Source organism: Xiphias gladius, chromosome 3, assembly GCF_016859285.1.
Source record: "Xiphias gladius isolate SHS-SW01 ecotype Sanya breed wild chromosome 3, ASM1685928v1, whole genome shotgun sequence".
In the NCBI taxonomy this organism is placed as follows: Eukaryota; Metazoa; Chordata; class Actinopteri; order Istiophoriformes; family Xiphiidae; genus Xiphias; species Xiphias gladius.
Genome location: NC_053402.1, coordinates 19,655,352 through 19,683,334, shown reverse-complemented (window position 1 = coordinate 19,683,334; position 27,983 = coordinate 19,655,352). Strand labels below are relative to the sequence as shown.

General features: G+C 44.4%; 1 protein-coding gene across 4 annotated transcripts in view; it reads right to left on the bottom strand.

Annotated features, from left to right (window-relative positions):
- znf385c (zinc finger protein 385C) overlaps window positions 1-27,983 on the bottom strand; it is a 123,508-nt gene that overhangs the window by 25,965 nt on the left and 69,560 nt on the right. The window contains exon 1 of one of the 4 annotated variants that reach the window (XM_040124152.1): window positions 22,331-22,366. The exons of the other annotated variants lie outside the window; for them this stretch is intronic. Within the exon in view, the coding sequence (XP_039980086.1) occupies window positions 22,331-22,340 (10 nt within the window). The 5' untranslated portion in view covers window positions 22,341-22,366. Of the gene's footprint in view, window positions 1-22,330; window positions 22,367-27,983 lie in introns of those variants that run through there. 4 annotated transcript variants of the gene reach the window in all.

Genomic DNA, 27,983 nt, shown 5'->3' with positions numbered 1-27,983 from the left:
ACAGAAAGCTAGAGGTGAAGACTAAAACACTGTTACCACAGTGAAAAATCAGTAATATATTCATACCTGGGAGAGTCCACTACTCTGTTTACCATACCGAGCAATTTTATTTTTGCAATGAAATTACTTTCTCACCATGACAAAAGACAGAGTTCAATACTCCTATTCTTAGAAATGTTTCATATCAAATGAGTTGTGCATGAAATTCCGAAATGCAAATAGAGACAAAGGACTAGAAATGAAAGAGGTGCACAATGGGCGAAACAGGGCAACACTGTAAATTTGACTAAATCCTGGATTATGTTCAATGACAAGGTTGTTAGGTTTTCAATACCAATGTTTTTCCATTAATTATTCGCTTAATTAACTGAAGCACTTTGTTAAGGTTAAGAAAAGCCAACTTTAATTGCAGGTCTGCGACAGAACTCACACTCCAGCCCTCCAGCAGGAAAATCAAGCACACCATCCACCCATCCACCGCCTCGTCCTCATTACAAAAAAAAGGACACACTGCTTTCTCCGATGGCTCTGAACATAGCTCCCTGAAAGACTGCACGGATTGGATGAAATACTGAGCTATTCCACTTACGGTTCACCTCAAGGCTGCTCAAACATAGCTACAAAGCCGCCACAGCCAACAAAATAACAGAAGCCGTCAAAATAACGCACAGCAGTTGCTCTGTGAAATTTTTCTTCTTCTTCTTTGTTCTTTGTTGTGGCATCTTACAGTGTGTTTTCTTCTTAGCACTGATTTCAAGGTTGTGATATGATGATGATACTGCTTAATGGCCTTTGTGACGTGCAGAACGGAGTGATAAATGGGGAATTTGTCGGCAGTCTGGTCCATGGCTTTTCTGTGGCTTGGAGCAGTTAGAAGCCATGACGTGGGGTGCGTGCGGTTGGTGGTGGGGGTGGTGGTGGGGGGGTGTGTGTGTGTGTGTGGGGGGGGCAAAGGACTGTAGCCCTGAGCATATGCTCCTCAGCGCTGGTCTCAGGCCTGCCTTTACCATGTGTGGGGCCCCCCCTCTGCTGTCTGTCTGAAACCCAGAGAGAGGCAGCACAGGACGGACACAGCCTAGAGACACGTGGGCTGCAGCCGGCGGGGGATCGCTCACTCTCTCACACACACACACACACACGCACGCAGGCAGGCACGCACACGCGGTCACGCTCACAACACACACACATTCACACCGAAAACAAGGAGAAGCTGAGTCTTCTCTTGGCAGGGCTATCAGAGGAAAAAGCTGGGCTTGCAGGGAGGACAGTTATCAGCTGATAGTGCTTCCACACCTCTCTGTGGATCCCTAGGCAGCTTATTAAATCAGGAGCTGGCTGTTTGCCTCTCTGGATGATAACGCTGCCGCGGAGGCACAGCCCGAATCCAGGCATGTACGACAGCAAGTGAAGGAGTGTGTGCGCACTAGGCTTGCATGTACCAGACAAGTGTCTCTCTCACTCTCTCACTCACACACACACACACACACACACACAAACTCATACAAACAGAACTGCCTACGCACCTCTGAAAACAAATAGCTCCCAGGGTGAGGGGGAAGTCAATATAAACACAGTCACACAACATGAACACACACACAAACACAAAATCAAACAAGGTATTATTTTGCACTTGGCATATATTGTGTGTGATTCTAGTAGGTGTACACTTTAAAGCAAAAGAAGATACATTTTTAAGAGCCTAAGCATAATTCTTGTTTTTGTGTAAGGAGCATGCTTGGTTTATTTCAGCCTGCAGCCCCTGATGGCCTCCTTTAATCACATTCATTTTCCACTCAAATAATATCATGTGTGTGTCTGCACATTTATATTCCTGTGCATGTGCTCATGTGGACATATGTTCTTCCTGTCCGGAGTCATGTCGTCATCAAGGCTCAAATTTATTTACGCCTCACTTGTGTCACAGTCCAGACCACTGGCAGTTGAGGAGACGCCTGGAACCAAATGTCCGGCCTCTCTCTCTCCCGGATGACTTTGCTAAAGGATCTGACTGTCTCCGCTGGTCCTTCCCCAGGCAGGCGTCCTCCTCCTCCAACCTTCACAACAATGCATTCCTCCCTCTCATGACTCACTGGGCTGGGTTACACAACAGTCATCGTCACATCGCATCTACTCTGATGTCTGTACATTTGTGTGGGGTTGGTGCGTCTGAGCCGCAGAATTCAAACATTGATTTGTCAATTATTTTCTACTTGCTCATAAGAAAATAATGGATTCCAACATACACAAGCAAACATACTGAGCCTTTCCTCCTCATTCCTCTTTCGCTATCACAGAACTAACTTGTTCAACCCTTTATTCCTTCTACTGTATTTCTCTTGTCGTCCCTCCTGTGCTTCTTCACGTTTCTGTCAAATTGTTTTTTCTAACATCTAAATACCCCCCACCCCTGTGCAAACTGCTGCTGAGCGGCAAAGGAAGGAGAATGCGAGAGGGTCGGGGAGGAGAAAAAAAAAAAAAACTGCCTTTCTATTTGTGGCCCAGTGCAATTATGCGGGAGAGATGTTGGCACAGCAGGGTCTTGGAGTTTGGTGAGTGATCTCCACCCTCGTTTTTCCTTCTGCTTGTTGTTGTCTACCCTCCCAAAGGCAGCGCACGATTTCGCTTCGGATGAACCTACTTAAAACAGGTGCCAAGTTGGGTGGACTGTACAATAGTTGACTGACAGACCTCTCCTCAGCCTTATTGGACAAATGCAATGTATTAAACATGTCAAACAAAGTCAGATTCTGAATAATTTTTTCAACAACAACATTTGGTTTATTTAGTTTGAATTATGATTAATTTTACCTTTTCAACACCTAATTAAAATAGCTGTTCATTTAATTTTTAAGAAGTGTAAAATTCGATATCTGTGCACTGGCATAGCCGATTCCTCCCTAATGTACTGGGTAAGTCTAAAGAAATTCTAAGTGGATGTTTCCCAAAATTAAATCTCACAAAACGGAGCTTGCAATATGTATTTTGACTTTACAAGGGTTGTTGTTCGCAATCCAGGTCTAAACTCTAAACAGCCTAGCAGTACTCTCTTCTGTCCTCATTTTCGGACCACAGAGACTGAAAACACAAGGACAAGTACTGCTGCTAGCTGAGCTAGCAGGGGGTCCTCATGACTTTGGCTATGGTGTTTGTATTAAGATGCAAAAGGCTGCTTGGTGAGCTAAAATAATGTGCAAGATTACTCCGGCTTCGGAATCCTTAGACCAAAGAAAGAGAAGACTCAGAGAAAGAATGACTTTTATGATGCAGTTTCCTAGAGTCTGACAGAAAAGAAAACAAGTTGAACTTTTAAAAAGAAAATACCAGAGATGAAGTTGGCTTTGTCTCTTTGTTTATCGTCTTTGTTGATTTCTACAGAATTTAAGGGCATGGTGCCCCACATTTCTGCTGCTCAGCTGTGACTGCCTGCTGGGTAACAGTTGGACTGTCAGTTAGACCTTTGACATCAGGCGTCTGACCTGATTATCCAGCTGTGACGATTAATTTTCTACTCATCTAAATTTGAATGTTTTGTACGGGAATCTGCGAGGGAAATTGCTGACTGGTGAAATGATGAGCACTAAGTGCAGGCACAATATGAGCATAATTACTCTGCACCATGTGGATGATTCTCTCGTCAGTTGCCAAGTACACATAATAACCTCTCTTTTTCATGATGTTTAGCACAGTCCTCATATGCCGGTCTGTGGTTTTAGCCATGATAAATGTGCAGACTGTTGAGTCCTGACACATATAGTCAGAGTCATAACACGATGTTGCTCACTGTGCATCTGCCGCACTGTTGCCGCACTGTTTCACCATCCCCCAGCCGCCCCGCAAACTTCCCAGCAGCCGCTGCCCTGCCTCAGACCGCGGGCTGATGGGACTGGATCTGACAGCACAGGAAGAGCTGGCAACTACAACTTTCCACATAGAACCGATGCTTTTTACTTACAACCACGCAACCAACGGAACTTTTTTTTTTTTCCAACCGAGGGATGAAATGCATACAAATGCCCGACTCACGCGAGCTGCATCTGGAAATTCTAAATTGGCCTCATGGTATATGAGAGGCTCACAGCCATTCGAGGGCATGAAATGACATTATACTGCCTCTGGATGTCCGAATCTACCCCTCTGAGAGAGAGAGAGAGAGAGAGAGAGAGAGAGAGAAGTGACTCTTAACAGCCAATTAGCTTCTGCTTGATCAGGAGGTGGTGCAAGGGCAACCGTGGGGACCATTACTGCATGGACGGAGAACATTAACCACAATCAGTTTTAATTAAAGACTGAAGCTTTTCATTCCTCTCCATCCCCAGCCATTCCTCCCTCACTTCTATTCTCCACTCCTCCTTCACATAAGATGATAATCTGCAAACTTGAGTTTAAGACAGGATGTGGCTGGACTGATTAGATGAAACAGTGCAAAGATGGTGAAAGAACTTCAATTAGCCCCCAATTAAGCCAATTTGATTAGTTCAGGGGCATGAAACAGCCAGAATCATATGTTTCTTCACAGATGCAGCTATGATGTCATCATGATGCATACAGCCTTATTCTAAATATAAGACGCAAACTAGGAAAGTGGCCAAACAAATATGTGATTCAATTTGAATGCTTTTGCATTCAAATTGCCCTTTTTGGAGACTTTTAATGCATGTGGGCCACTTTCCTGTTTCATGAGAGAAACGTAAACAATTTTAAATGGCATGCAATTTAAAATTCCTACAAAGGACTCTCTCATTTTATGCCCCATCCTTCCTGTCTCTCATTTCCTCACCTTACCTTAAAGCCTTTTAAAGTTGTTTATTTGAATTACATTTTCGCTCTTTTTTTCTGGGTCACTCGGCATGCCGTGTTGGCGGCACTGCGACTGTATACTGTGTACTGGAGTGTGTAAGTTGATGACTGCGTGTGCCGCACGTAACAATTTGTATTCCTGTGTGTGTGCAGCAGGCGGATACAGTTTATGCGGTAAATGTGTGCGAAGAATATTTGAGCAGAACAGAGATTCCACTTTACCCTGTTTGATGTCTCAACAGTCAGTTTCTGCTTGTCCACTGAGCACACAGTCGTGTTTCTTTTCCTCTCCCGTTTGGGTGTCCATGTGAAGGGGAGAAGAGATATTTCCAGCAGAGTTACTGGCGTTGAGCTCTGATAAGGTTTTGAAGATTTTTCTTATGAGGATTATATTTAATCTCAGGACAGTTACCTCCTTTCAGCGACCCTTAATAATCTGCTGTTTAAAAAAAAATCTCTCATATGTCGTTCTGCTCTCCGTTCTCCTCCTCTACCCTGGATTGCAGGAGGTGGCAGACTGCTCCGTGTGGCCTGATTATATGCAAGGCTAAGCACATTTTGACCCACGACTGAAAATAGAGCACTCTCAGGAAGGCAGACGATTTCACAACTTTTCTTTCACATGCAATTTTAGAGGAATCGTACAAAGTCAGATGGTTAATCGGTTGAATCGGTCTCTGTCAACCCCAAAACCTCAACTGTACTCAGTCAGGCTTCTGCTCGCTTGCTAGCTGGGGTAAAGTTACATCACTGGGGTTGTTTTAGTGCTTCATTCATTACCGTACGCAAATTGAAAAGTATTAAGTGATGCAAGTGTGCAGCACACTTATAAGGAGGTTTAGACTTCAGGCAGCTCCATCATAGTGTGGATAAAGCTATATGGAGCCTAATTTACAGCCAATAAATAAAACATGACCTAACATCGTAGTTTAAATCAGATCAATATACAGCCTCTGGCTTCAGCAGCGACACCGTCTCATCAGGGAAAAATATCAACCTTTAGTTGTGTTACTGGCATTGACAAACAATGAGGTTAGGGCTCATATTCAATCAAGAGAAGTGAGGTCTGTATGACCCTGAAATTATCCTAGATAATCATCTGTCATCTGCCACTTTTCTTACTATTAGAGCAACATCAATGCTTTTTTGACATAAAAAGATAAGGAATATTTTAAGGTTGCTGGCTTATAGCAGGTTTGAGCAAATAATTCCTAAATTTAACATTTTACCTGATACCACAGAAACGATTTCAGCGGCACGTTCTGTGCTGTTTGTCTCAGTAGTGAGTCGTGGCAGTGCGGTGGTGGTAACAGGACCTCATGTAGATGCTTCTTCTCCCGGGGGGAGTGTCTGCAATGATTTCTGTCCGCCAAGGAGCGAGCAGCGCACTGCTACCAAACCTAACCTGAGCAGAGGCAAAGCCCGTCTGTCAAGTCGAGACGATAAGCCTGGAGCCATCCCGAAACAAATTGTTCAGCTTCCCCACTGTGAAGCCCTACGAGGCATCCGGCTAGGGGCAGGGAACAGAGATTCTACCGATCCCCGATGCTACACAGGAAAAAGGAGGTGGAAAAGGGGAACATCAAACGCATTAATCAATGCAGATGGTGCCGATGGGCAGTCATCAAGCTGCAGCAGCTGTATACAGAACTTCAATGTGACGATAAACAGCACAAAACGGAAAAAAAAAAAGGAAAGTAACACTATCTCTGTGTTTTTTTGCTTCCAAGCCTTAGGGTGAGCAGCTTTAAAAAGTCACCCACACTTTTACTAATCTCCTTCCTTTTGCAGTATAAAGATAATGACAGCTGCTAGACCTTTCCCTCTGGGTAAAAACAAAATGAACTTTGATAACACAAACGGTGTTGAAAAGGGGAAATGATCAAAGGCAAAATATGACAAACCGTTTAAACATCTGTCTGACAGAGCTGATGTTGCCCTCATCTCCATCTTCACTATCAGAACTAGCACTACCATCTTGCAGTGTCATGTCAAAAAACACGACTGAACAAACTAATTCAAAGTTGTGCCATGCCCACACATATGCAAAAAACCCAGGTCTAGGAATTCTGCATGATTGACAGGGACTCAGATGAGGTTCATTTCCTCGGCAAATTGAGTCATTTGTGGAAGTGGCATTAAATGCGACATCGTTTTTTACATGAATAAATATCTGGTCAACCGAGCGTCACACGGCCATCATGCCAACTGTGACAACTCATAAAAAATTGATGAGATATGATGTTCGGGCCGGGTTGTGTGGATCTCGGAGGAAGGAGGATGCGGTGTGCAGGAGAAAATAAGCACAAGACAGAGGTTGCTTTCTAATTTTAACTCCTCAGCTGATGAGATGAGAGGAGCAAGAGATGAAAAGACTCACTCAGACACTGAGAGGCAGGCACAGAGGTGGTTATGAGGCTCTGATGAATGCGAAATGAAAATTAAGTTGTAGTTGTGTCGAATGCAGTGGAACCATCCTCTCCTGAATTTCTCATCGGAGACAAACACTGGGTCCCAACACACACAGGGGAGAAAAGCTCCTTAATGATTCATTTACACAGTTGCAACTAGTCTGACATTCTTAGGTATTGCAGGCAAGAACATTCCCTTTATTTATATAACAACACTGGCAAACAGCTTGCCGAGAGAATTGTACTGTACATTACTTGTGTGTTATTACATTCATTGTTATGCAAAAGAGCTCCCGCTAACCAAGTTGTACTTGCAGCGAGCCAGTAAATTGCCTCCTAGAGATGATTTTTTTTTCTTGCCTTCAAATGGCCTGATGATCATTTACCCCCATTCCACCTGAATTTGTTTTTCACAAAATGTCTCGCTCCTAAACTCATTCCCTCTGTCCAGGTTCTTTGTTTTAGACTTTTCTTATTACACACCTAATTTCAGTTCCGCTTTCAGGCGCATGTCTACGGCCAATTAACACTCTTAACGGAAATGTGTACTGGCAATAAAAAAGCAAAGCTTTCCTGTTCTTTTTAGGTCCTAGCTGTAGGGCCATATATTTTTTTATCTACCTTTTAACACATAGCAGGGAAGTGGGAGACGGCTCTTACATCATTTGAAGAACAGAATTGCAGTTACATGAGAGTTATGGCATAGGAAGGGACTGTGGTAATAAAAGCCCTCCAGCTGTGAAGGTTAGCACAGTGGTACTGAATAAATTAGCTCACATTCCATAACGTAGATAACGTTTCGAGAAAAAAAAAACAACACAGTAGCAATTCAAAGATAATTTTAATTAGCAACGTAGGGTTACAAAATCCTGACTAATATCTTTGTTGACTAAAAGCAAAGCTGAGAGAGAATATATTTAAAGAATTTAACTCTAAAGTGCCCGTGCTCAGCTTATAAGGTTGGCTGGAGGACGTGCCCATGTTAAAAACCAATTACCCCTCGGCTGCTTTTTGAAATGCCCTCACATTCAATCAGCAGCGGCCTTGGGAAATGAACGAGCTAATTTTGCCCAACCTGGGCTGTAATTGTTTCAAATCAGTCTCATGCCTCAGCGTCACTGCCAGAATAATTGCTCATGAGCGGGAAGATTAATCTACAGAAGCACATCTGTGGGACTTAATTTACGGGTCGCGGTGCCATGCATTGTGGTTCCATTAGACTCATTTGGTTTTCAATGCTGTTCAGCATATGCGGCAAACATAGTTGAAATAATGGTGGGCAAATGCCAGGAAACAAGCAAACACAACGAGCACAAACTGCTCAGTATTTATACACAGTCACGTGCAGACAGTCTCCAACACTTGTCTATATACATGAATAGACAGTGTGCAATGAAGACAGATGCAGAAAGACCAGTGTTCGTGAACAGTAGGGGATCTGTGTGTGTGTGTGTGTGTGTGTGTGTGTGTGTGTGTGTGTGTGTGTGTGTGTGTGTGTGTGTGTGTGTGGTGGTGGGGGGGTTTATTTGTATGTATCACCCTGCGGTGCACACATAATACACAACACCTAATACAGCTGTGAGAAACTGTCATCAAGCTAACCCCTTCCTCCCTAAACGATCCGTCTCTCATCACGCCCGCTTCCGAACACTTGTTAATGGAGGAGAAGAGTCAGGCTCAAACACCCAACAAATTCTTACGAAGGAGGAAAAGTGTTATCCTGTGCCAAACATCAGCCTCCAATCAGCAGCGGCCGAGAAATCAGCATTTGGATTGTGAGGCACTTTCAGGCTGAGACAGGACGGGCCGTTCGACAAGCTCTCTGAAGAGAAACAGCTGCAAGCTGCAAATTGGAAAGCCTTTGTGAGAAGCCGCTCTGCCCTTTGTTGTCTCCTTCCTCCTCTCCTCAAAGTGCTGGCATGCAGATGTCTCCTCTCATTCCTCATGTGTAATTACAAGACGGGAGAATGGCATAAAGGGATGATTCTTCATATGAGGCATTGTACTGCAGGCAGCGCACCCGAGCCGGGCAGCCAGGATGTTTTTAAATAGAAAAACCTCACCACAGCAAAGGATTTAGCACCTCGCTCCTCTGCCACAACTGCCTACTTCCTCTCTCCCTTCCAAACCCTGTCCTACATGACACACCAGATAGGATGATGTGGTTGAAAAAACAATTGATGTTACCACCCATGGTGGTGTTATATACCTTCCACTCCAGCTCTAGGGCCCGCCTGCTCTGCCTGGGTGCAAAGAAGAGACATGGGGCTGAGCAGATAAGGATTCTTATCAGAGTCTGTGCAGGTGTTTGGTGGAGCGAGGCCATAACCGGATTCCTAAGTTACTATTGACCAGCAGGATTTCACTCGATGAGAAAAGAAGCGCGGAGGGATGGATGGGTGGATGGGGATAGGGGTTGTGGGTGCAGCGGCGGTGGGTGAGCTGCTGGCCAGGGTGTTACAGTTGTGGATCCCCTCAGAGTGCTGCACCACAGCTCGTTTTAGACACCTGCTGGTGTGGCGATAAGGAGCGAAAAGCAATCACTCCAGCTACCCAGCAAAACCAACTGTCATCTTGCTGCCTCTCAACCTGCTACTTGCGTATTTCTCTCACATATAACTTGTTATAGGTCAGCTCTGTTATAGGTCAGCTCTCTTTGTGGCACCTTGGAGAGGAGAGGAGGAGAGGAGAGGAGAGGAGAGGAGAGGAGGAAATACCAAACAGCAAAGAGATGATCTCTCGTTCACAGTTACCCTTGTTAAAAGTGAACTTGGTCCTATTCCACGTCAGCACAATACTGCAAATCAAAAAATGCAAAGCAGAGTATGTAGCAGAAGTTTCTTGTGCCACTACAGACTGCCATTTCAAACTAACTTTATCACCCACAGAGGTCAAGGACATGCGGTCTGGCTCAGAGTGGGTCCTCAGGCTCTCTAGAGAGCGTTTCTCATTAGTGTGATTCCAGCTGAGGATTATAACATGAATCTTTGGGATAAATCTTTGCTCGTCAGAGAGAGACCATCAGCTGTTGCAGTCAACCAGTGCAGTCTCTTGAATTATTCATTTCCTGTTTACAGCAGGCGACAGGTGCGTGACCTCTGTGATGAGTGCCCAGGGTGTCTGGGAGAAGTGGTGACAAGGGAAGGGGAGGAGGGAGGGGGAGGAAGGCTCTGAGGGACAGCGCCTGAGACAGGGAGGAGACGGGGGGAGGATTCAGAAGAAACTGCTAATTTGTTAGACTCAGGTGCTTGGTGAGATTTGTTGCTGCCTTTGCTTTTCATGCTTTAATTTTAATTCTGAGGCAGGGAACACATTTTTTTTTAGCAGACTTTAAGGTAAGGCTGCTTTGCAGTTGCCAAATTTGGTGGTGTAGCAGAGGGTGAAAAAAAAAAGCAAGAAAGGTGAAATTACTGTTCCCTAAAATGTTAGAGTGAAAATCGGGGTGGTGTGGGGTTTGGAGAGGTCTGCCAAGCTTGAGCTGCACATCAGCTGAGTGGCATTTACTGTAACCTTTACCCTGGCTTTTAATAACCAGTGCAGAAACAGGAGAAACACGGATCACTGCGATTCACTGGGAAGCAGTGGGAATTGCAAATGGATTCCCCACTGCTTGTGGCCACACAGAACCCATAAACGCCCAGAGTGGACCGAGAAGTCGAACACTAACTTGGTTTCAGCTCCACTGAGCGTCAGCTGTACAAAAACCATAATATCAGTATGAGAGTACAAATGAGATGAAATAGCAGAGCGACATGGCAGCAAAGGAAAGAGGAGAAGTCCTGCTGAAAGCAAAAGGAACCGGGAGAGGTAGATAAATCGAGAGAGTAGAGGCTGGAAATAAGCGGATGTAGTCAAAAAACACAGGCAACCCGTCGGGTTTGTTTAGTTTAACACCAATGAAATACCAAACTGAATCAAAGGAATTCAATCTGGTTCACTCAGCCTGAATAATAGTCTCTGACACCTGATAGCTTAAGAATAAGCCTCCCATTTATGCACACATATTGATGTGGACATCTCCATGAAAGCACACACAAGCATTCACGCAAAACCAAACAGTGCGGACGCTCTCTGCAGGATGATGCATGGGTTTCACCTTCAGGCATCTGGGGAAAGAGAGAGACATTTTTTTCCCCTCAGCCAACTCCTGCTTCAGACAAAATAACAAACGGCTGAATGATATAGTGAGCTGTCCCCTCTGGTTGCGAAGTGCGAATGGAACCACATCTCTGAGACAGCGGCTACAAAAAGGCCCATCGCTTTCTCTCGCTCGTGCTCTCAGCTATGCATCCACGGAGACCTTGGCAGATCTCAAAGACAAATTAATCTCGATTGAAAGTTGCTGAAGTGTCCTCAAGTGTCAAAGCATTTATACCTTGGGTGAGAGAGCCTGGTGAGGGCGATCCAAAAAACAGACAGAAAATAAGCTCCGCCGTCATTTGGGATGGACGAACACCCACAAAGCGCCCAGTACTGTAAAGTGCACACGTACTAGATTGAGCCCTCATCATGGGAAATCTTTAGCAGACTTCCCAGTCTGCGTGTGGTAAGCCTTGGACTGCTGCTGCTGGGACTGCAGGAATCTGATGTTTCCATACCTCATACCAGCATGGGTATCACAGTTTTGGCAACAGAAAAGAAACTCTCCCTCTCACAGGGACTTAAGGCGGGGTTAATGGGTTAAAGTAACTAAGTACATTCACTCGAATACTGTGCTTAAATACCATTTAGAGGTTTCCATTTTATGCAACTTTATACTTCCGATCCACTACATTTATATGCCATTGGTAGTTACTAGTTACTTTGCGTATTTAAATTTGACATACAAAGCATATGATGAGCTTATAAAATATGCACTGATGAAGATGAGCTGTTACACAGTAAACTACCCAACAGTATGAAGTAGTTGGTCCTGCCTCCACCAGCTACAGCATTAAAAGGCTGCTTACACAGCGATGCATCATTAATATTTAATCCAATATTACAATATTTCACTGACAGGGGGCATTCAACCACCTGATGAGTACTTTTTCCCTTTTGATTTTAATTACATTTTCCTGCTAATACTTTTATACTTTAGCTCAAGTTGAATTTTGAATGAAGGATGTTTACCTATAATGAGAGCACTTTTGTGAGGTATAACTTTTACTTAGGTAAAGGCTATTTTGTATAATTTCTATTACTAGTAGAGGGTCGCCTAATACTACACTGATACTTTAAAATGTGCCAAAATCTTCAAAAACTCGTTTAAAAAAACAAAAAAACAGTCCAGTACAGTGTAGGCTGGGACAAAATCGTACCAAACAGTCACATAAGTGCTAACATCATCAAAATCGATCCCATATTTATAAGGCAACATCCACGGCTGTCCTCTCTGTAAATCTGATGCAGATGACATAAGTCTGGTGTAGCTGTAGCTTTGTTGACCTTTGGCTAACATACTGTAGCTCCATCAGACTCTGCCGGCCTCTGCTAACCCACTTCGGTCTGTCTGCTGCTGTCTGCTGAGACAAAGAGGATTTACTGTTAATCTGGCTTTAACAACAGAAGGAGAGCACAGTCTCCACGACAACACTCAAGAGAATAGGGCTAATCAAGACATCATGAACATCAAACAGGGAACAATTACCTCTAATAAAATCAATTTTGTTGATTGACTGAGAGAAAGGGAGAGAGCGAGAGCTGAAACAGTTATTTGATTGGATTTGATTACAATTGAGTGTTTCCTATAGGATCATGCAAAAGGACGAAAAAAAAAACACCTCAACAATTGATCTAAACTGACACGGAGATGAAAAATATGATTCCGGCATGAGCTAATTTACCTTACCTTTTTTCACTGCAAATGAACTCTTTCCCTCTGGAACATAGTGTCACTGCTTAATAGTGCGATTTGAAAAATTCTTCTTTGTTTAAAGATGAACTGGAACTGGATTTGTTTCTAGAAAAATCCTAAAAGAACATAAATTAGTCAAAAATTTAATAAAAAAAAATTACGGTGACAAAAACACACTGGCACAAGACGCAAATTCTGCGACTCAATTAGCTGCAAAAGGTAGTTCAGACCCTTAAGGACACAAGCCAACAGAAACCAGCCCATGTGAAATGGGTTTAAGTACCGAAACGGCACAAAGGCAGCCGATGAGGTGACAACAAGCGGTATGAATGTGACAGTGAACAAGCGTTGGATTTGATTGCAGTAATAAGCAAATGGTTTTAACAGGTGCAAGTGTAGCTGGGGAAATGTACAATTCGCAATCCCTCCTCATTAGTAAGCAAATGAATTCAATCACCTCTCTTTGGTAACCAGCTTGATAAATCCCTGCAAAGTGGTGTCTGGCTTCAACTGCAGCAAGCAGCTTTAATAGATGCAGAGCTGCTAATGCATCATTCTCATTGACTCTGTGCTCACCATTCCGCTAAGATCAGCCTGAACACAATCATTGGCCTCCAGCAAACAAACCCAAGTCAATGAGGTTGGGGCTCCGCAGGGACCGAGGTGAGGAGTATTTTGTGTTGGCTCCAATAGCTTTACAAATTTTATTCATCCGTCCCTTGAGAGAAGGGCTGCGGTTGGCTTGCGCTTGAGGGGGAGGGCAGGAGCTCCAAATGGGCAGGGCAGCGTCTGAAAATGCAGATCTAAGGAGACAAGCTGTGTCGTCCACTGAGGCTAGAAGAGAGCTGGGGCAGCTCTGCTGGCCCCAAACTACTACAGGAAGAGAGGTTTTTGCCCAGATCAGAGACAGGCAGTGTAACACCATTACTACCACCTGCTGCACCACTCTGTGCTCCTGTAACACAGTGTCCAAGACACAGCAAGATGTGATCAGTGGGACTGTATCCAAGAAGAGACAGAGGCAAGAAGACAGCAAGCAAGTAGAAAGATACAGAATGACAATTGGTAGGAAATATGGAACAGATATAAAGCAGAAAAAATTGAGATAGTCAAGAGCATGTTCAGCAAAGACTTCTGGCCTTGAGTCTTATTCTTAACACTTTAAAAATGTCTTCGGAGAAGCTTTGACATTTGGAGCATCAGGGGCCAATCGATACATTTGTTGTGTTAGAGCGGAGACAAAAGTGCAGCATTTGGCAACGGCTTAGATTCAGTCAAACACAGACAAAACTAATCTCTCCATGTCTGGCAACAAATCCACTCTGCAGCCCTAATCAATTCGTTAGACAGCCTCATCTTGAACACATACACGCACACATACACACATGTGCGTAAGGCACTACGATGATTAGCTTGTCCCACTTAATCACTTCCTATTAGAGACACCTGCAAGGTTGCAGTAGTCTTGTGTGATTATGTGTAATCACAGAAATGTCACATTTGAATGATAAGCAGCATGAGAAGATGGCTCGAAACATGATGCATATTTAAACCACGGAATCGTTCGCTGTTCTCATACGTACAAAAACTGTTCATGTAAGTCTCACAAATGTATATGTAAAAAAAACCCCATCGACACAAGACTCAAAAATATAATCTCTCACACATAATTTTGCATATGCCATGCCGGCGTATAAATACACACAAGCACCCACACTGGGCTGGGGGGGGAAAAGCCTATCTGCTGTGGATAAAAGACATCCCTTATCAGCTCCCTCATAGAGGAGCTGGGAATGAAGGCATTTACTCAAATGAAAGACGCAGCTTTTGGAGATAAGCCGAAAGGAGACGGAGCTCAACTAAGCTTTGAGATTGGACTGGGCCTACAGAAGGAACAGAGGAGGACGGGAAAAAACAGAGGGAGAGGATGGATGGATGGATGGACAGCTGGATGATAGATGGGTGGATTGTTGATGGAAGTGATGGGAGGACGGTGCAGGCTCTCATTTGGTGCCGTGTGGTGCTTTGAGGCAGAGCCGTGCATAGAGAAGAGGAGTGCTTGGCTTTTGTCTGCGATGGAAGTACTTATATAAAGCGTATTTAGAGGATGTGGGTGTGAAAGCTATTGTGTTGACCCCGGTATTTTGTCTGTGCGGGCGTGCACATGCGTGACTATACCTTCTGTCTATCCGCGTGCTCGTGGCTGGCCCTGTCTGCACAGTGAGCTGGCACATCTTCTCCGCTGCGCCGGGCCGCGAGCAACGCTAGAATAACACACTTCAAAGAGGCCCATTGTCACACACTAATGTGGCGAACGGCAGCTAGCGCCACAGAAATCAGCACGCACTGAGACTGGATATTCCCTCTGGTTCCCTCTGAGATGAGGGAGGAAGGGTGGTGTAGGAGGGGGTGAAGCGGAGGGGGGAGAGAGAGAGAGAGAGAGAGAGAGAGAGGTTTATTCACAAACACACTGCCGTGCCAACATTAATCATGTAGACTCTCATAAAATCATTAGAGCTGATCATTCCCAGTCAGACTCTCTCCACAGCGGCTCAGTACTGACGAAAAGTACCAAGAATGCCAATTTCTGTTATCGATGCGAGGCCAGCACACACACACACAACACACACAGACAGCTTTGAAAATGTCTGTGTGTGTTAACAAACACGGAGAAGTGAGGCAGCTGAACTAAACAGCAGGCTTTAGATAATTCTACATCTTTTATATATAATTATATTTGTGCTCCTAAGGACACCCACTTTCTTTATGTACCTGCAATTGCATTTTTATCAACTCATTTACACATGTACTATATATGCGTACACTGTTTGTGCGTATCCATTGCAGTCCGATTACACAAGAAATATATACCATTGATTGCATTTAAGTGTGTCTCTGTGTGAACAAAATTGCCCGCTAGAATTTGTGTATGTGTGTATGTGGTTTTTACATTTGATTTATGTGTATCATAAATACCCAAACGTGTGTTCCTCGGTGTGCAATCTCTGCCAATTTGTATGTGCCCCAGTGTGTGTGTAGGTGTGTGTTTGTATCCAGAAAATGCTTACTATAAATACTGGTGTTTGCATCTTGTGTTGTGTGTGTGTGTGTGTGTGTGTGTGTGTGTGTGTGTGAGCACACAGGAAATACACCCTGTCTGTTTTGGTCATCGCAGTCAACTGATTTATGCATATTCAGTTGCTGTTTAGGCACAGCAATTCAGCTGAGTTTTATCTTTTGTGTGTGTTTCTGTGTCTACAAAAATGTATACTGTTTTTTGTGTATTGTCATTACACTTTTACAATTACTTACACATTTCATAAGACCCCAATCCTTAATTTTCTGATTGTATAAATGTAAAAATCTATTCACATACATAATTTAAGAGTTAAGAGATTTTGGGTTGCTCAACCGCCTTTTTTACTGCTGTTTACAAACATCAGGGATGTAAACAAACCTTTAACTTTGTCAGAAAACATTAATAATTCAGGTTTAGTTGTTTGTTTAGTGTTATTGTGTGTATTAAAATAACCTAATCAAACTGAGAATATTTTTTTATGATTTTTGTGGTAGGGCAGCTCTTTTATGTTCAGATTACAGCTTTTTTTTTAATCTTTTGCGTGTGCATACAGTCGTGTTTTTTTACATTCGTTATTTTTCAAAGAGTTTTTGCTTGCGCGGACGTGCATCTAGGACAATGATTGGACATTAATTCCCAGTCACTTCAATTAATCCGGTGAGCAGCGGGCTGTTAAACACTCAAGAGATGGCGTGGCAGTACAGGTGGAGGTCAGCATCCTGACGGCTAACAAAGAGCTGGAGCAGAGACAGCCATTAGAGCTGGATCACCGCGTCTTCTGTTTACACTTACGACCGCTTACACACTAGCTGCTCTCTATTATGGGCATTGGACCCTGGAGTATCGCAGATCCGACGCTCAGGGCACCGGGTCCTGATGGCTGGAGCTGACTGTAAAATCGATGGCCTTCGTTACTTTTTCAGCCGCCGATCCTTGTGCTTGGAAAGCTTGGGCAGTTATATAGACAGTCTGGTTTGATGACTTATAAATACACTTGAGACAGAGAGAGGAGTGAGAACCACAGGAGAGAATAATAGAGATATCTCCTTTTTATGTTACATTCACTTTATGTTTCAGTCCTCTCTCTTTACACCTGTCTCAGTTTCTAACTCTCTCTTTCTTTGTCGGCTCTCTCTTCTTTTTAATCTGTGTTTTTTCTCATCCTCCAGACTGTTGGTTTTAAGGGCCTTTAGCTCTTCTCTCGCTCAGCTAAGTCAAGGTCAGATCATCAAGAGGAGGACTAGTCGCCCACTTAAGTTGAAAGCTGCCTTACCTGCTGAAGACTGATGAATTCACAAGCGCAGAAAAACACAGACAATCACGGACACACATGCAACGCTGGGATGTGTAATTTGTTGCCCTTTCTCTTCAAGGCCTCCATCTTTAGCCTTAGCAACCAGGGAATGAGAGGCTAAGTGGTGAGGCTTTGGTGCAGAGTGCAGCGTGGGACCATTTCTCATGTTGTCAGAGCTCCCGCTGGGCCTCACATATGCCTACAGCTCTCAGCATCCTGAAGCCATCACCTCAGCAGGCGGGCCAATCAAACCCACGCTGTCATTTCAGCGAAATGACTTGAACTGTCACTCACACATAGGCAGTTTCCCCCCCAGGGGGGCCCACGGCAAGAAAGGGGAATGTACGAACCATGCATACAAACGCCGTATGTGCAAAAGCAGACATATAGTTTCTGTCACCATACAACTTGCACTCTTACATTCTACTACAAAGAGCATGCAAGTGTTTGTATATATACAAAGATCTCATGATTATCTATGGGGTTCGGGGAAAACTAGCACAGAATAGGTCATATTTCGGTTACTTCACTGACTTGTGACCTCTGCTCTTTGCTGACCTCTGACGTGTCTGAAAGGCGCCTGCAGGTCCATGTAGACAGGTCTAATTATTGCTGCTGCCACAGTCCACCCACTCACCCTGCTCCCCAACCCCTACGATTCACGTACAAAAAATCCACTCTAAACACTGGAAATGGAGGAAAAAAATCCGAAAGATAAGTAAATGAACACAACATAAACAGAAAACGTCAGCTTTGGTGTCAGTCCTTCAGAATGAGATCGATGCCCTTGTTCCACACTTAAGGAGTAGCTCGCTTAAAGCGCAATGCATTCGTATAACATGGTAAGATGAAGAGTTAAAAAAACGATTTAAAAAAAAAAGGAAAAAAAAAAATCAATGCAGCAGAACCATAAAACACTGTCTTTTTTTTATTCCCACAGCATTCTTCTTCCTTGTCAAAGTCTGGCACCTACATTACCCACAATGCAACTCAACCACCAACGATTTGGAGGTCAGACGTTCGGGTGTGTTATACTAGTAGCGGCTAATGTAGCCACCAGCTGCTAGCGTCAGCCAGACATGAGGAATGGGCTAAAGAGGTCTGGTGAACTCACTTCTTTCCAGCTTGTAAAATTGGCGGAGTCGCCCTTCAGCATAATGCAATCAAACAGAAAGAAATCCATCGGAGAGGAGTCTTATAATTTTATTTCCTCAATAGCATCAAAAGACCAGACACATTGTATTATGAGTAGAAGGTGTGACTCACCCTCCAATACCAACATTTCATCACAAATCGACTTCTGAGAAGCACTGAACGTTAGAAGTTTATGATATGCAAGGTCTTTAAACTCACCACCTCCTGGACTGATCTCTACTGTGTAACATATAAAACAAGATCAAGAATAGTGACTACAGCAAGAGTAAAAAAAAAAAAAAAATAGTATGGATTATGGAAAGACCGAGTTTTGGAGAAATAAGATGTCCCATTGGTCCTGTTACCTGGAGTGGCTGACTGTCACATTAAAGTGAAAAGGAGCCACAAACATGAATTGACTACTGCAATGTGGGATAGAACTTTACTCCAGAGGGACCACATATAAAATACGGTAAGATGACAAACAATAAATATGACATAATATATATTGCAATTTGTGGTAGTACTAAACATTCCTTTCATTTTCACAGGGGTCTTTACAGAAATGACACAGACTAATAGGGGCTGAGGTAATGAAAAAATAAAAAAAGTCAGTTTCACTACAGATTTGTCATTTGAGATGGGGTGTTTCTTGGACTAATGGAGCAGTGGGCCATTTGTCTCTGCTGTGTGAGTGTGAGAGAGAAGGTAGAAGTGGGTTGAGCAGGAGCTGGAGAGCTGCTACCTTCATCCCTCCCGGCCCACGAGGGATGGACAAAGAGACAGGAGGCCCCGGGAGATCCATCCATCATGTCGTCTCACTGCCTCTCAGGCAGCCCACGCACCCACACGCACTGGGTCAGTCCAGACAGAAGCCCGCAGCTGCTTCCAACCACAAGCGCGCGGACGTTTAGCACAGCGCACACTCGAGGGAGAGCTCGTTGCGTTTAAGGGGCTGACGGTGCGATGGTGTTGCAGATGTGGAGTTGGTGAGAAGTGGACCGTAGCCCTCAATACAACAGCCCTGCCTTTTCATTAACCTCCTCATTTATGCCCCCCTCCACCTGCACAACACCTTCAAACAGATGTGCTATTGCTCCCTACTGCTTGGGAACCCCTCCAGCCTTTACACGTTAAAGCTGGAACCAAGGGCAAGTGGACAGAGACATCTCAAGGTCAAAGACTGCCAGTTAGACTAAATATTAAGCTGAGGTTTGTGTTCCAAATTTGGAACCATGCTGTCGGTATGCTTCTCACGCTACTCACAAAACCACACTTTTCAAAGTAATTCTTATTTTCTGTCAGTCTATCATAGCCTTGCTTCCAGGGTGTGGCCAGCCCCCACTGAGTGGTCACAGAGTGTAACTCTAACCCCACGTAATTAGGCCTGATCAAGCTTCCGCCCTGTTTAGCGCAGATTAACACCGCTTCCCATGCATCCCCAACCCCCTCACCTCAGATCTTGCAGATAAAAAAAAAAAAAAGGAGTGGAAGAGGAAGAATGGCACCCACTCCCAGAGGGACAGGCCTATAATCAGCCCTCCCACGGCTCCACAACCTGTCTACTGCTTGGGGGGACAGTGAGGGGTTGTGGATGGGAGGGTGAGGCGAGACAAGGCTGAGCCCCCACCTCCATCTCTTTTCCTCGTCAACTCTTCCAAGCATTACTAAAGGGAAACAGCGCCCACCTCTCAGAAGGCAACAATACAGTGTGTAATCGCGGCCATTGTTAAGGAACGGCTGTTATCTGGTGCTGAGAGGAAGCGGCAGCAGCCACGGAGCTCCCCTGTGACCCACCAGGCAGCTTTTAAGACAACATAATGGCCGAGGTGAAATCAGCACAAGACAAAGGCCTGGGTAGTTAGTGCTCCACTTGACAGAAGAGGTGCGCTTTTATGAGCTGACAAAAAGGTCGAGGGAGAGAGAACCCTGACATGAGAGAGAAGAGGAAAACATTTCGGTCAAAGACCTCAACGCTGAGGGCTTTGGTGCCTCGCGCGCATCCATCCTCACTGGCGGAGGGCTGAATCGGTGGCGTTTGGAAGGGGACGTAAATATCTGGAGAAATGCTAATGTGGCATCCATTTGCATGAGTCACTGGCCCATGTACCGAAGCCATTTTAAGAGCACCGAGATCTCAAAGCACCCCACAATCTCACTTATAGCAAGATCCATCACATCTAGAGGCCTGGTGTCCCTGTCTGAGTACATAACCATTACTTCCGAGACGGTAAACAAGAGTATCAGTGTATTTTCTTCGGCTGTTTGTAATAATCTCATCCTTTTCATTTTCACATTCTCTTACACTCTCTGCTTCTTCGTCTCTGAAATGGAAGGAAGGACTTAAAGCTTGATCCACCCAGAGAAACGCTGGTATGTAAGAATTTTTTTTCGGCAGGATAAAAGAACAGAAGATTGAGCCACGGCTATAAATCAGTGGTTCAGGTGAGGCACGGGAACAGAGCGGTGCAGGTCCACTAGTTATCCCTCAGCTCAGCCAACACAAAAGACAAGCCCACCTTTATTCTGTGATATAGTCAGAGATAAGATGGAGTTCACTATGCAAATGCACTGGAGAAGTTCTCTATTCTGGATTTAGTGGGTCAGTTTTGTCATTGCCAGTTATGCCAGTATCAAATTCAACCAAAGATATCAAATTGAGTCAAGTTTTTAATTTTTTTTTTTTTTTTCCTGTGGTAAATTTTTCAGACCTTATTAAAGTTTGAGGAATCCACAAATTTAATTATTTAATAGGTCAGGCAATGTGATCATTTTTATCAATAAGACATCTAATTGTCTGAAGGCTCAGTGGGTAATCTGAAAACAAATGAATAAATGTTTATTGATTATTTTTAGATGCATATCCGACCCTGTTAGGAAAACCTACAAAATAAACGTCAAGATAAAAAAATCCTTTAGGGACCATTCTCTTTACATTTAATTCCTAATACGCACAAAACCTCCCGTTACCCTGTTCACACAGTCGAAACAACACTGGTTTCCATATAGTCAATAATTCCAGCACAATCAATTTGAACGAACGTGTATTTCCTCGTAATTTGCTGGTTGAGGCCATCGTTGATTATAATTTGGCTGTGACCGGTGACAGGTCGTAGTTTGAGAAGACGGGTCGGAAAACCGCTTCAAACTCCCGGCGTGCTTTCGGGCTTCCTCACTTTTAAAAGTGAAAAATTATAAACGTCGCCATCGATGTCCTATTCGTTAATGACACTTCATTTCCCCGATACGAGTGAACTTCCAGAGATAGTCGGGAGGCTGAGGTGTCCCCCGTCACTCACCCCAGTCAGGACGCAAGACTTTTGGCGTCCGGGGATCCGTCCTGAGCTCCGCGCAACTCGATCGATAAGAGTTTTAATCCTCTTTGCACCGTTACTGTGTGAGCGGGGAGAAGACCGAGGCTACCGATCAATTCCACGTGGATTTCAACCACAAAACGACTCTTTTTTTTTTTTTTTTTTCCAACGTTCAGCGCGCGCGCCCGATTATTTGGCCTACAAAACCCTGTGTGTTCCCCAATGTTGCCGAGAGCCACTGTTGGCGCGCCCGCTCCCATCCCCACCGTGTTTTGAGTGATGTTATCATACTTCAATATTGTCTCTCCAACAGCACCGCTGCGACATTTCTACAACATCCGCACGGACCCCACGCCGTGGTATTTCTGGTATCCTTTCATAAATGTGCCGAGAGATTTTTTATACTCAGCGCAGCCACAATATCCCCGGCAAAAGAGTGGAGGACTGGAGGTGTTCAACACTTACCGATCAGCATCGTGCGTCCAGGACCGTATCCGCGTGTCTCCAGCTCGGCGTGTCACCGTGCGTAAAAACGGTTAAAAAAAAAAAAAAAAAAAAAAAAATTACGCACTTTTATCCCCAGAGTGTGAGGACAGGCACGACGCACAGGTGCGATCTGGAGGCGTCGCAAGAGCCCCGAAATCTGCCGATTCCGACGGACCTGTTCCCCTTTTCTCGTCTCTGCAATGGCAACTCTTTCTTTGCAGCACTGTATCCCGTTCTCCCACGTCTTTGGTCACCAATCCCCGGGAAATCTCACATCCTACTGATGCGCGTTATCCTCAATTAAAATCCTATTGCTCCTGCTGCTGCTCCGCTTGGCCTGAAGGAGGCGAGGAATGGGGCTGTTGGAGAGGAGCTGGGCGAAATTGCCTCTTCCTTCTCTCTCTCTCTCACTCACTCACTCTCTCTGGCTCTCTCCGAGTCCTCTTTCCCTGTCATCCCTTCTCGCTCTGCGGTCTTGCCTCTTTCTCTCCCCTCCTCTCAGTGACCACCTTTTAACTTGACAGGAATGCACAGATGGGGAAATTAGCTGCTATGCTTCTCACAGCCCTCATACCTGGACAACTTGGCAGCACATTAGCGCACTTGTCAAACTTACTGTCTTACAGATCAGCGCTCTAAACCGATAGGTTTCACTTATATGTAGATCCTGCCATGATGCCAAAGAACAGAGTGGAAAAAAAAAGAAAAAGAAGAAGAAAAGCATGAGGTGCAGCAGAGCGCACTGAAAAGCTTTGGGTGGCTCACGATAGGAGCACTGTAAACATTGAGGGAGAGGAAAGAGTATTTTCTCAGACAGGTTTCCATTCGTGCTCTCCTAAGGATGATTTGTGTGCACTTGTCAAGGCAGCTGCCTTGTGTGCACGACAGTGCGTTAGTGAGAGCAACGCCAGAGTGACTGCAAGTGATGGTTTCTCACAGCCATCCCTCTTGCCAGTCTGCTTGTCCTTTGTGTCTCTTCTTGTCAGTGCATCGTTTGGTGAAGCTGACACATATTCTGGGATTGGGAATCGGCTCCAGAGCACAGAGAGGCTGCTCGTATTAAATTTCTGTTTGTTCAAATGATGTGCGTGTGTGTGTGTGTGTGTGTGTGTGTGTGTGTGAGTGTATAAGTAAGCATAGATTGTGGGTTGAAGAGACTTGGTGCAATGCTAAGCTGTCCTGGAGCTACGCCAAAGCACATCTCCCAGGGTGCTATCAGGAACTTAATTACAGCATTAAATTGCTCCCTCTCCGCCTCTCTCCTGCTCTCAGTTCACTTCCCCGTCTTTCCCCATTTCTCCCCCTTCCCTCTCTCTCCCTCTCTCTCTTTTCCTCTCTCTTTCTCTGCCTTTATCTCGTGTTGCTCTTTTTCTATTTTCTTGCACTTGCTGGTTAGGCAGAAATGCCTGCTGGTGCTGCCGTGTTCATGTCTTCATTTTGAGAAAAAGCCTTTAAAACGCGTCTCGACTGTTCCTGACATCCGCAGTGCAACGAGAAATACTAAAGGTTCAATCTGCTGTCTCTTTTACGCATTTCAATTTTCTAATTTCATACCTGCACATCAACAGGGATTCATGTTGTTTATCAGTCAGTTTGTTATGGTGCAGATAGAGTGCCGTTCCACAGGGTAATATTGCAAGTGTGGATGTGGAGCGTAGCGGCAGTGAGGGGAGGTAGAGATCAGATTGCTGATGGAGAGTTCCCCTTAAACAAGAAATATTGCCTCTGACAGAGTGTCATTTGGGGTGTGAGCTACCCTTCCCTTCCAATCCAAGTTTCCGTTCATCGCCGTTCACCGAGGCAGTAGTGGACCCAGAAACTCTCCCCTGAGACACAGTGGAGGACACAGGGGCTGCTGGGCTGTCCTGCTGCCTCATGCCAACCATCAGCCTACTGGCTGGCACGCCAGAGCCAGGGCTAATTAGAAACACGGGAATGGCTCCAAGCTTTGCATCAGTCAGCCCTCGGCCAAGACGATTTGTTCTAGCCTATTTGTTCTATATGTTAAGAGTTGGTAACCCCACTGTATTAGGAATACGTGGTTACATCTATCATTGGGAGCAGCTGGAGTGTTAAAAACTGTTCATTTTAGCAAATAATTTACTGTAGTATTTAGTCATAAAATTTCATTTTCTTTCTAAAGCAACAAAAGCAAGCTACTAGAAAACATGTTACGTTGGTGCCCAGCCTTGCACTTGGAAAAATTAATTGATTGATGGACGCTGGCTTTGACTTATTTGCTTTGAATATGAAGATGGGAAGATGGTGACGTACATAGTGTCTTGGTGAATGTAGAAGGGTAGACATAATAAGCTTTGGCCTTCTCCTCTTCAAGTGAGATTCTTGGTACTATTGTAGTGATCAGCTTTTACTTTTGAATTAGCTACTTCAAAAACAATTCTTAAACCAAGTGGAAATCACAAAATTAGCATGACTGGCCAAATCTTTTAAGACTCAATACTAGATTGACTAACTTGCAAAGATTAAAGAAAGAACATTTGCTGTCTGGGATTGTATTGTTCACAGTGTTCAGCCTGGCGTGAGACTGTGATAATTTAACACACTTTAAATCTGTGTCTAGTTAAATATTCGACTTTATCATACTTGCTCATTTCAAGTTGCCATGGTGTAAGTACTCTAATGCTGGGGAGGTCAAATTAAGAAATGATTGTTTCTCTTCATTAGTGGGAGGACATTGAATCTGCAGTTATCAGCAGTGGACTTTGTCAATACTAATGGTATTTACCGGGTTGCTGAGAGCTGAGTATCTATGGTGATGAGCGACGGACCCTGGAGAGATGAGAAGGTCAAGCTGTCACACTCAAGTCTAACAAAAATTGTGTTGTCTTTCCACAGCCCTAGTACTAGTAGCATGAGCTGGCGATTTGAATGCGCTAAGCAGGAAGAAGGCACATGTCTGTGTTCAGCTTTTTTTGTTTACAGGCAAGACAAAATTAAATAAAAAATAAAATAAAAAAAATCACATGGGGAAATTTGGTAATTATGACTGCAAATAGTAACTGGTACAAATGCTGGATTTAAAATCTAAAACATACGTTTAAGATTAGGGATAAATGTGACAGATGTACAGAACATTTAACTGGCACTAAAGGAACCGCTCTGAGTTGGTTTAAGTCCTATTTATCAGATCAAAATCAGTTTGTGCACGACAACGATAAATCCTCCATATACTCAAAAGTTAGTCACAAAGTTCCACAAGGTTTTGTACTTGGACCAATTCTATTCACCTTATAAATGCTTCCTTTAGGCAATATCGGGAAACACTCCCTAAACTTCCACTGTTACGCAGATGACGACCCAACTGTAATTGTCAAAGAAGCCTGATGAAACCAATCAGTTAGCTGAACTTCAAGCATACCTTAAGGACATAAAGACCTGGATGACCAGCAATTTTCTGCTATTAAACTCAGCCAAAACTTAAGTTATTTTACCTCAGAGACACATTATCCAATGATAGTTACTTCAGCACCACCTTTAGGAATCTTGGATTTATCTTTGATCAGGATATGTCCTTTATCTCCCACATGAAACAAACTTCAAGGACTGCCTTTTTTCACCAACGTAACATTGCACAAATCAGCCACATCCTGTCGCAAAAAAGATGCAGAAAAACTAGTCTCTAACAATGCCCCAACAAGTCTCTAAATACTCTCCAGCTTGTCCAGAATGCTGCAGCGCGAGTACTGATTAGGAACTGGGAAAAGAAATCATATTTCTCCTGTGTTAGCATCACTGCATTGGCTCACTATAAAATCCGGACTACAATATAAAATCCTCACCTACAAATCCCTTAATGGTCAGGCACCATCGTATCGTGTAGCTCATAGCACCCTATTACCCCACTAGAGCACTGTGCTCCCAGAACGCAAGCTTACTTGTGGTTCCTAGAATCTCCAGAAGTACAACAGTAGGCAAGGCATTCACTTATCAAGCTCCTCTACTGTGGAACCATCTTCCAGTTTGTGTCCAGTAGGCAGACACCATCTCCACATTTAAGAGTAGGCTTTGAACCTTCCTTTTTGATAAAGCTTATAGTTAGGGCTGGCTCAGGCTTGGCTTGAACCACCCCCCTAGTCACGCTGCTATAGGCCTCGACAGCCAGGGAACTCCCATGATGTACTGAGCTCCTCTCTCCTCCCGTCCGTCTCCATCCATATGTGTTCATATCCCATCAATGCTTGTTACGAACTTGGCGTCTTCTCTCTCCCAAAGTTTTGTGCTTTCTCGTCTCTCTCGTCTCTCTCCTCCTGTTGCTTTCTACAGGCATTTCTGCCTGTGGAGCTGCAGTCCGGATCTGTAACGGCAAACCAGCTACTGCACCCACGATCCTGCTCAACACTGCTCAACACCCACTTATTATTATTATTACTATTGTTATATTTAGTCTTATTATTGGTGCTATTATTATCATTATTAGTTTTATTATTAATTTTATTATTATTATACATCTTTATGTGGAACCTGCATTGTGCAATGTTCTCTTTCCTCCTGCCCTTTCTCTATCTCTCTCTCTCTTTCAACCCAACTGGTTGAGGCAGACGGCCGCCCACCATGAGCCGGGTTCTGTTCAGGGTTTCTGCCTGTTAAAAGGGAGTTTTTCCTTGCCACTGTGGCCAAGTCCTGGCTTATGGGGGAATGATGGGTCTCTGTAAATATTAGTATAAAGAGTGAGGGGATAGGTGGGAAGGAGTGGCGGGGGCGTCGGGTTCGCCGTGACAGTGTGACAGCGAGGGCATGAGACCTGAGGGGAGGGAGGAAGAAGAAGCGTGAAATATGGAGATAGCTACTGTCACCTGAGAAGATGACAGTGGTGTACGGCACCGTGCGAGCCTAATACCATGTGACATCTTTTTAGCAGCGGCATCTGTGCTTCTCTACAACATCCTATCCCCCCGCCTCTCGTCCCTCTTCTCCCCACATATTCCAACCTGCATTAGTCATTAACAGATGGCAACAAACCCCCAGAAAGCCTCTCTCTCTATTGCTGTTGTGGAATGCATCTATTTGTCTCTCAGTAACAGCCTGATCAATACCTGTCAATGTGTGACAGCCTCGTAATATCCACCTGCTTGTTTTTCTAATATCCACTGGGAAGGCACGAGTGCGGTGAGAGTGACACAGCTGTTTTGGTGGGCGCGTATGTACAACAGCGTGGGAACGGGGGTTTGGGAGTTGTGTGCTTTCCTAAACAAGACACATGCTGTTGCCACTCCTCTGGGTTAACGGACACCGATGCCGTAATATATTACAAAATATTCAACACGTACACAGCCAGGCTTTATGATCTTCTGCTTAGGAGTAAGGGAACTTGTGACAAATGCAAATGTGTTTGGAAATGGTGTTTTCTGAGCCCAACCAGATGCCAGAACGTAATGAGTGACAGGCTAATTTATGAACGAGCAAAGAGGAAAGCTAGACCTGCCTCTCTCTCTCTCTCTCCCTCTCTCTGCTGTTCCAAGCCACCGGCCTCCTCAATTAGAGCTCGCTCTGCCAACCTGCTGCTCAGGCCTGACTAGGTAATGACTGGCAGCAGAGGAGGAAAGCAGCCATCTATCTTTCTCCCTGACTCTCTCTCTTTCTCTCTAGACTAACAATTTTCCTTTCTCGCCTT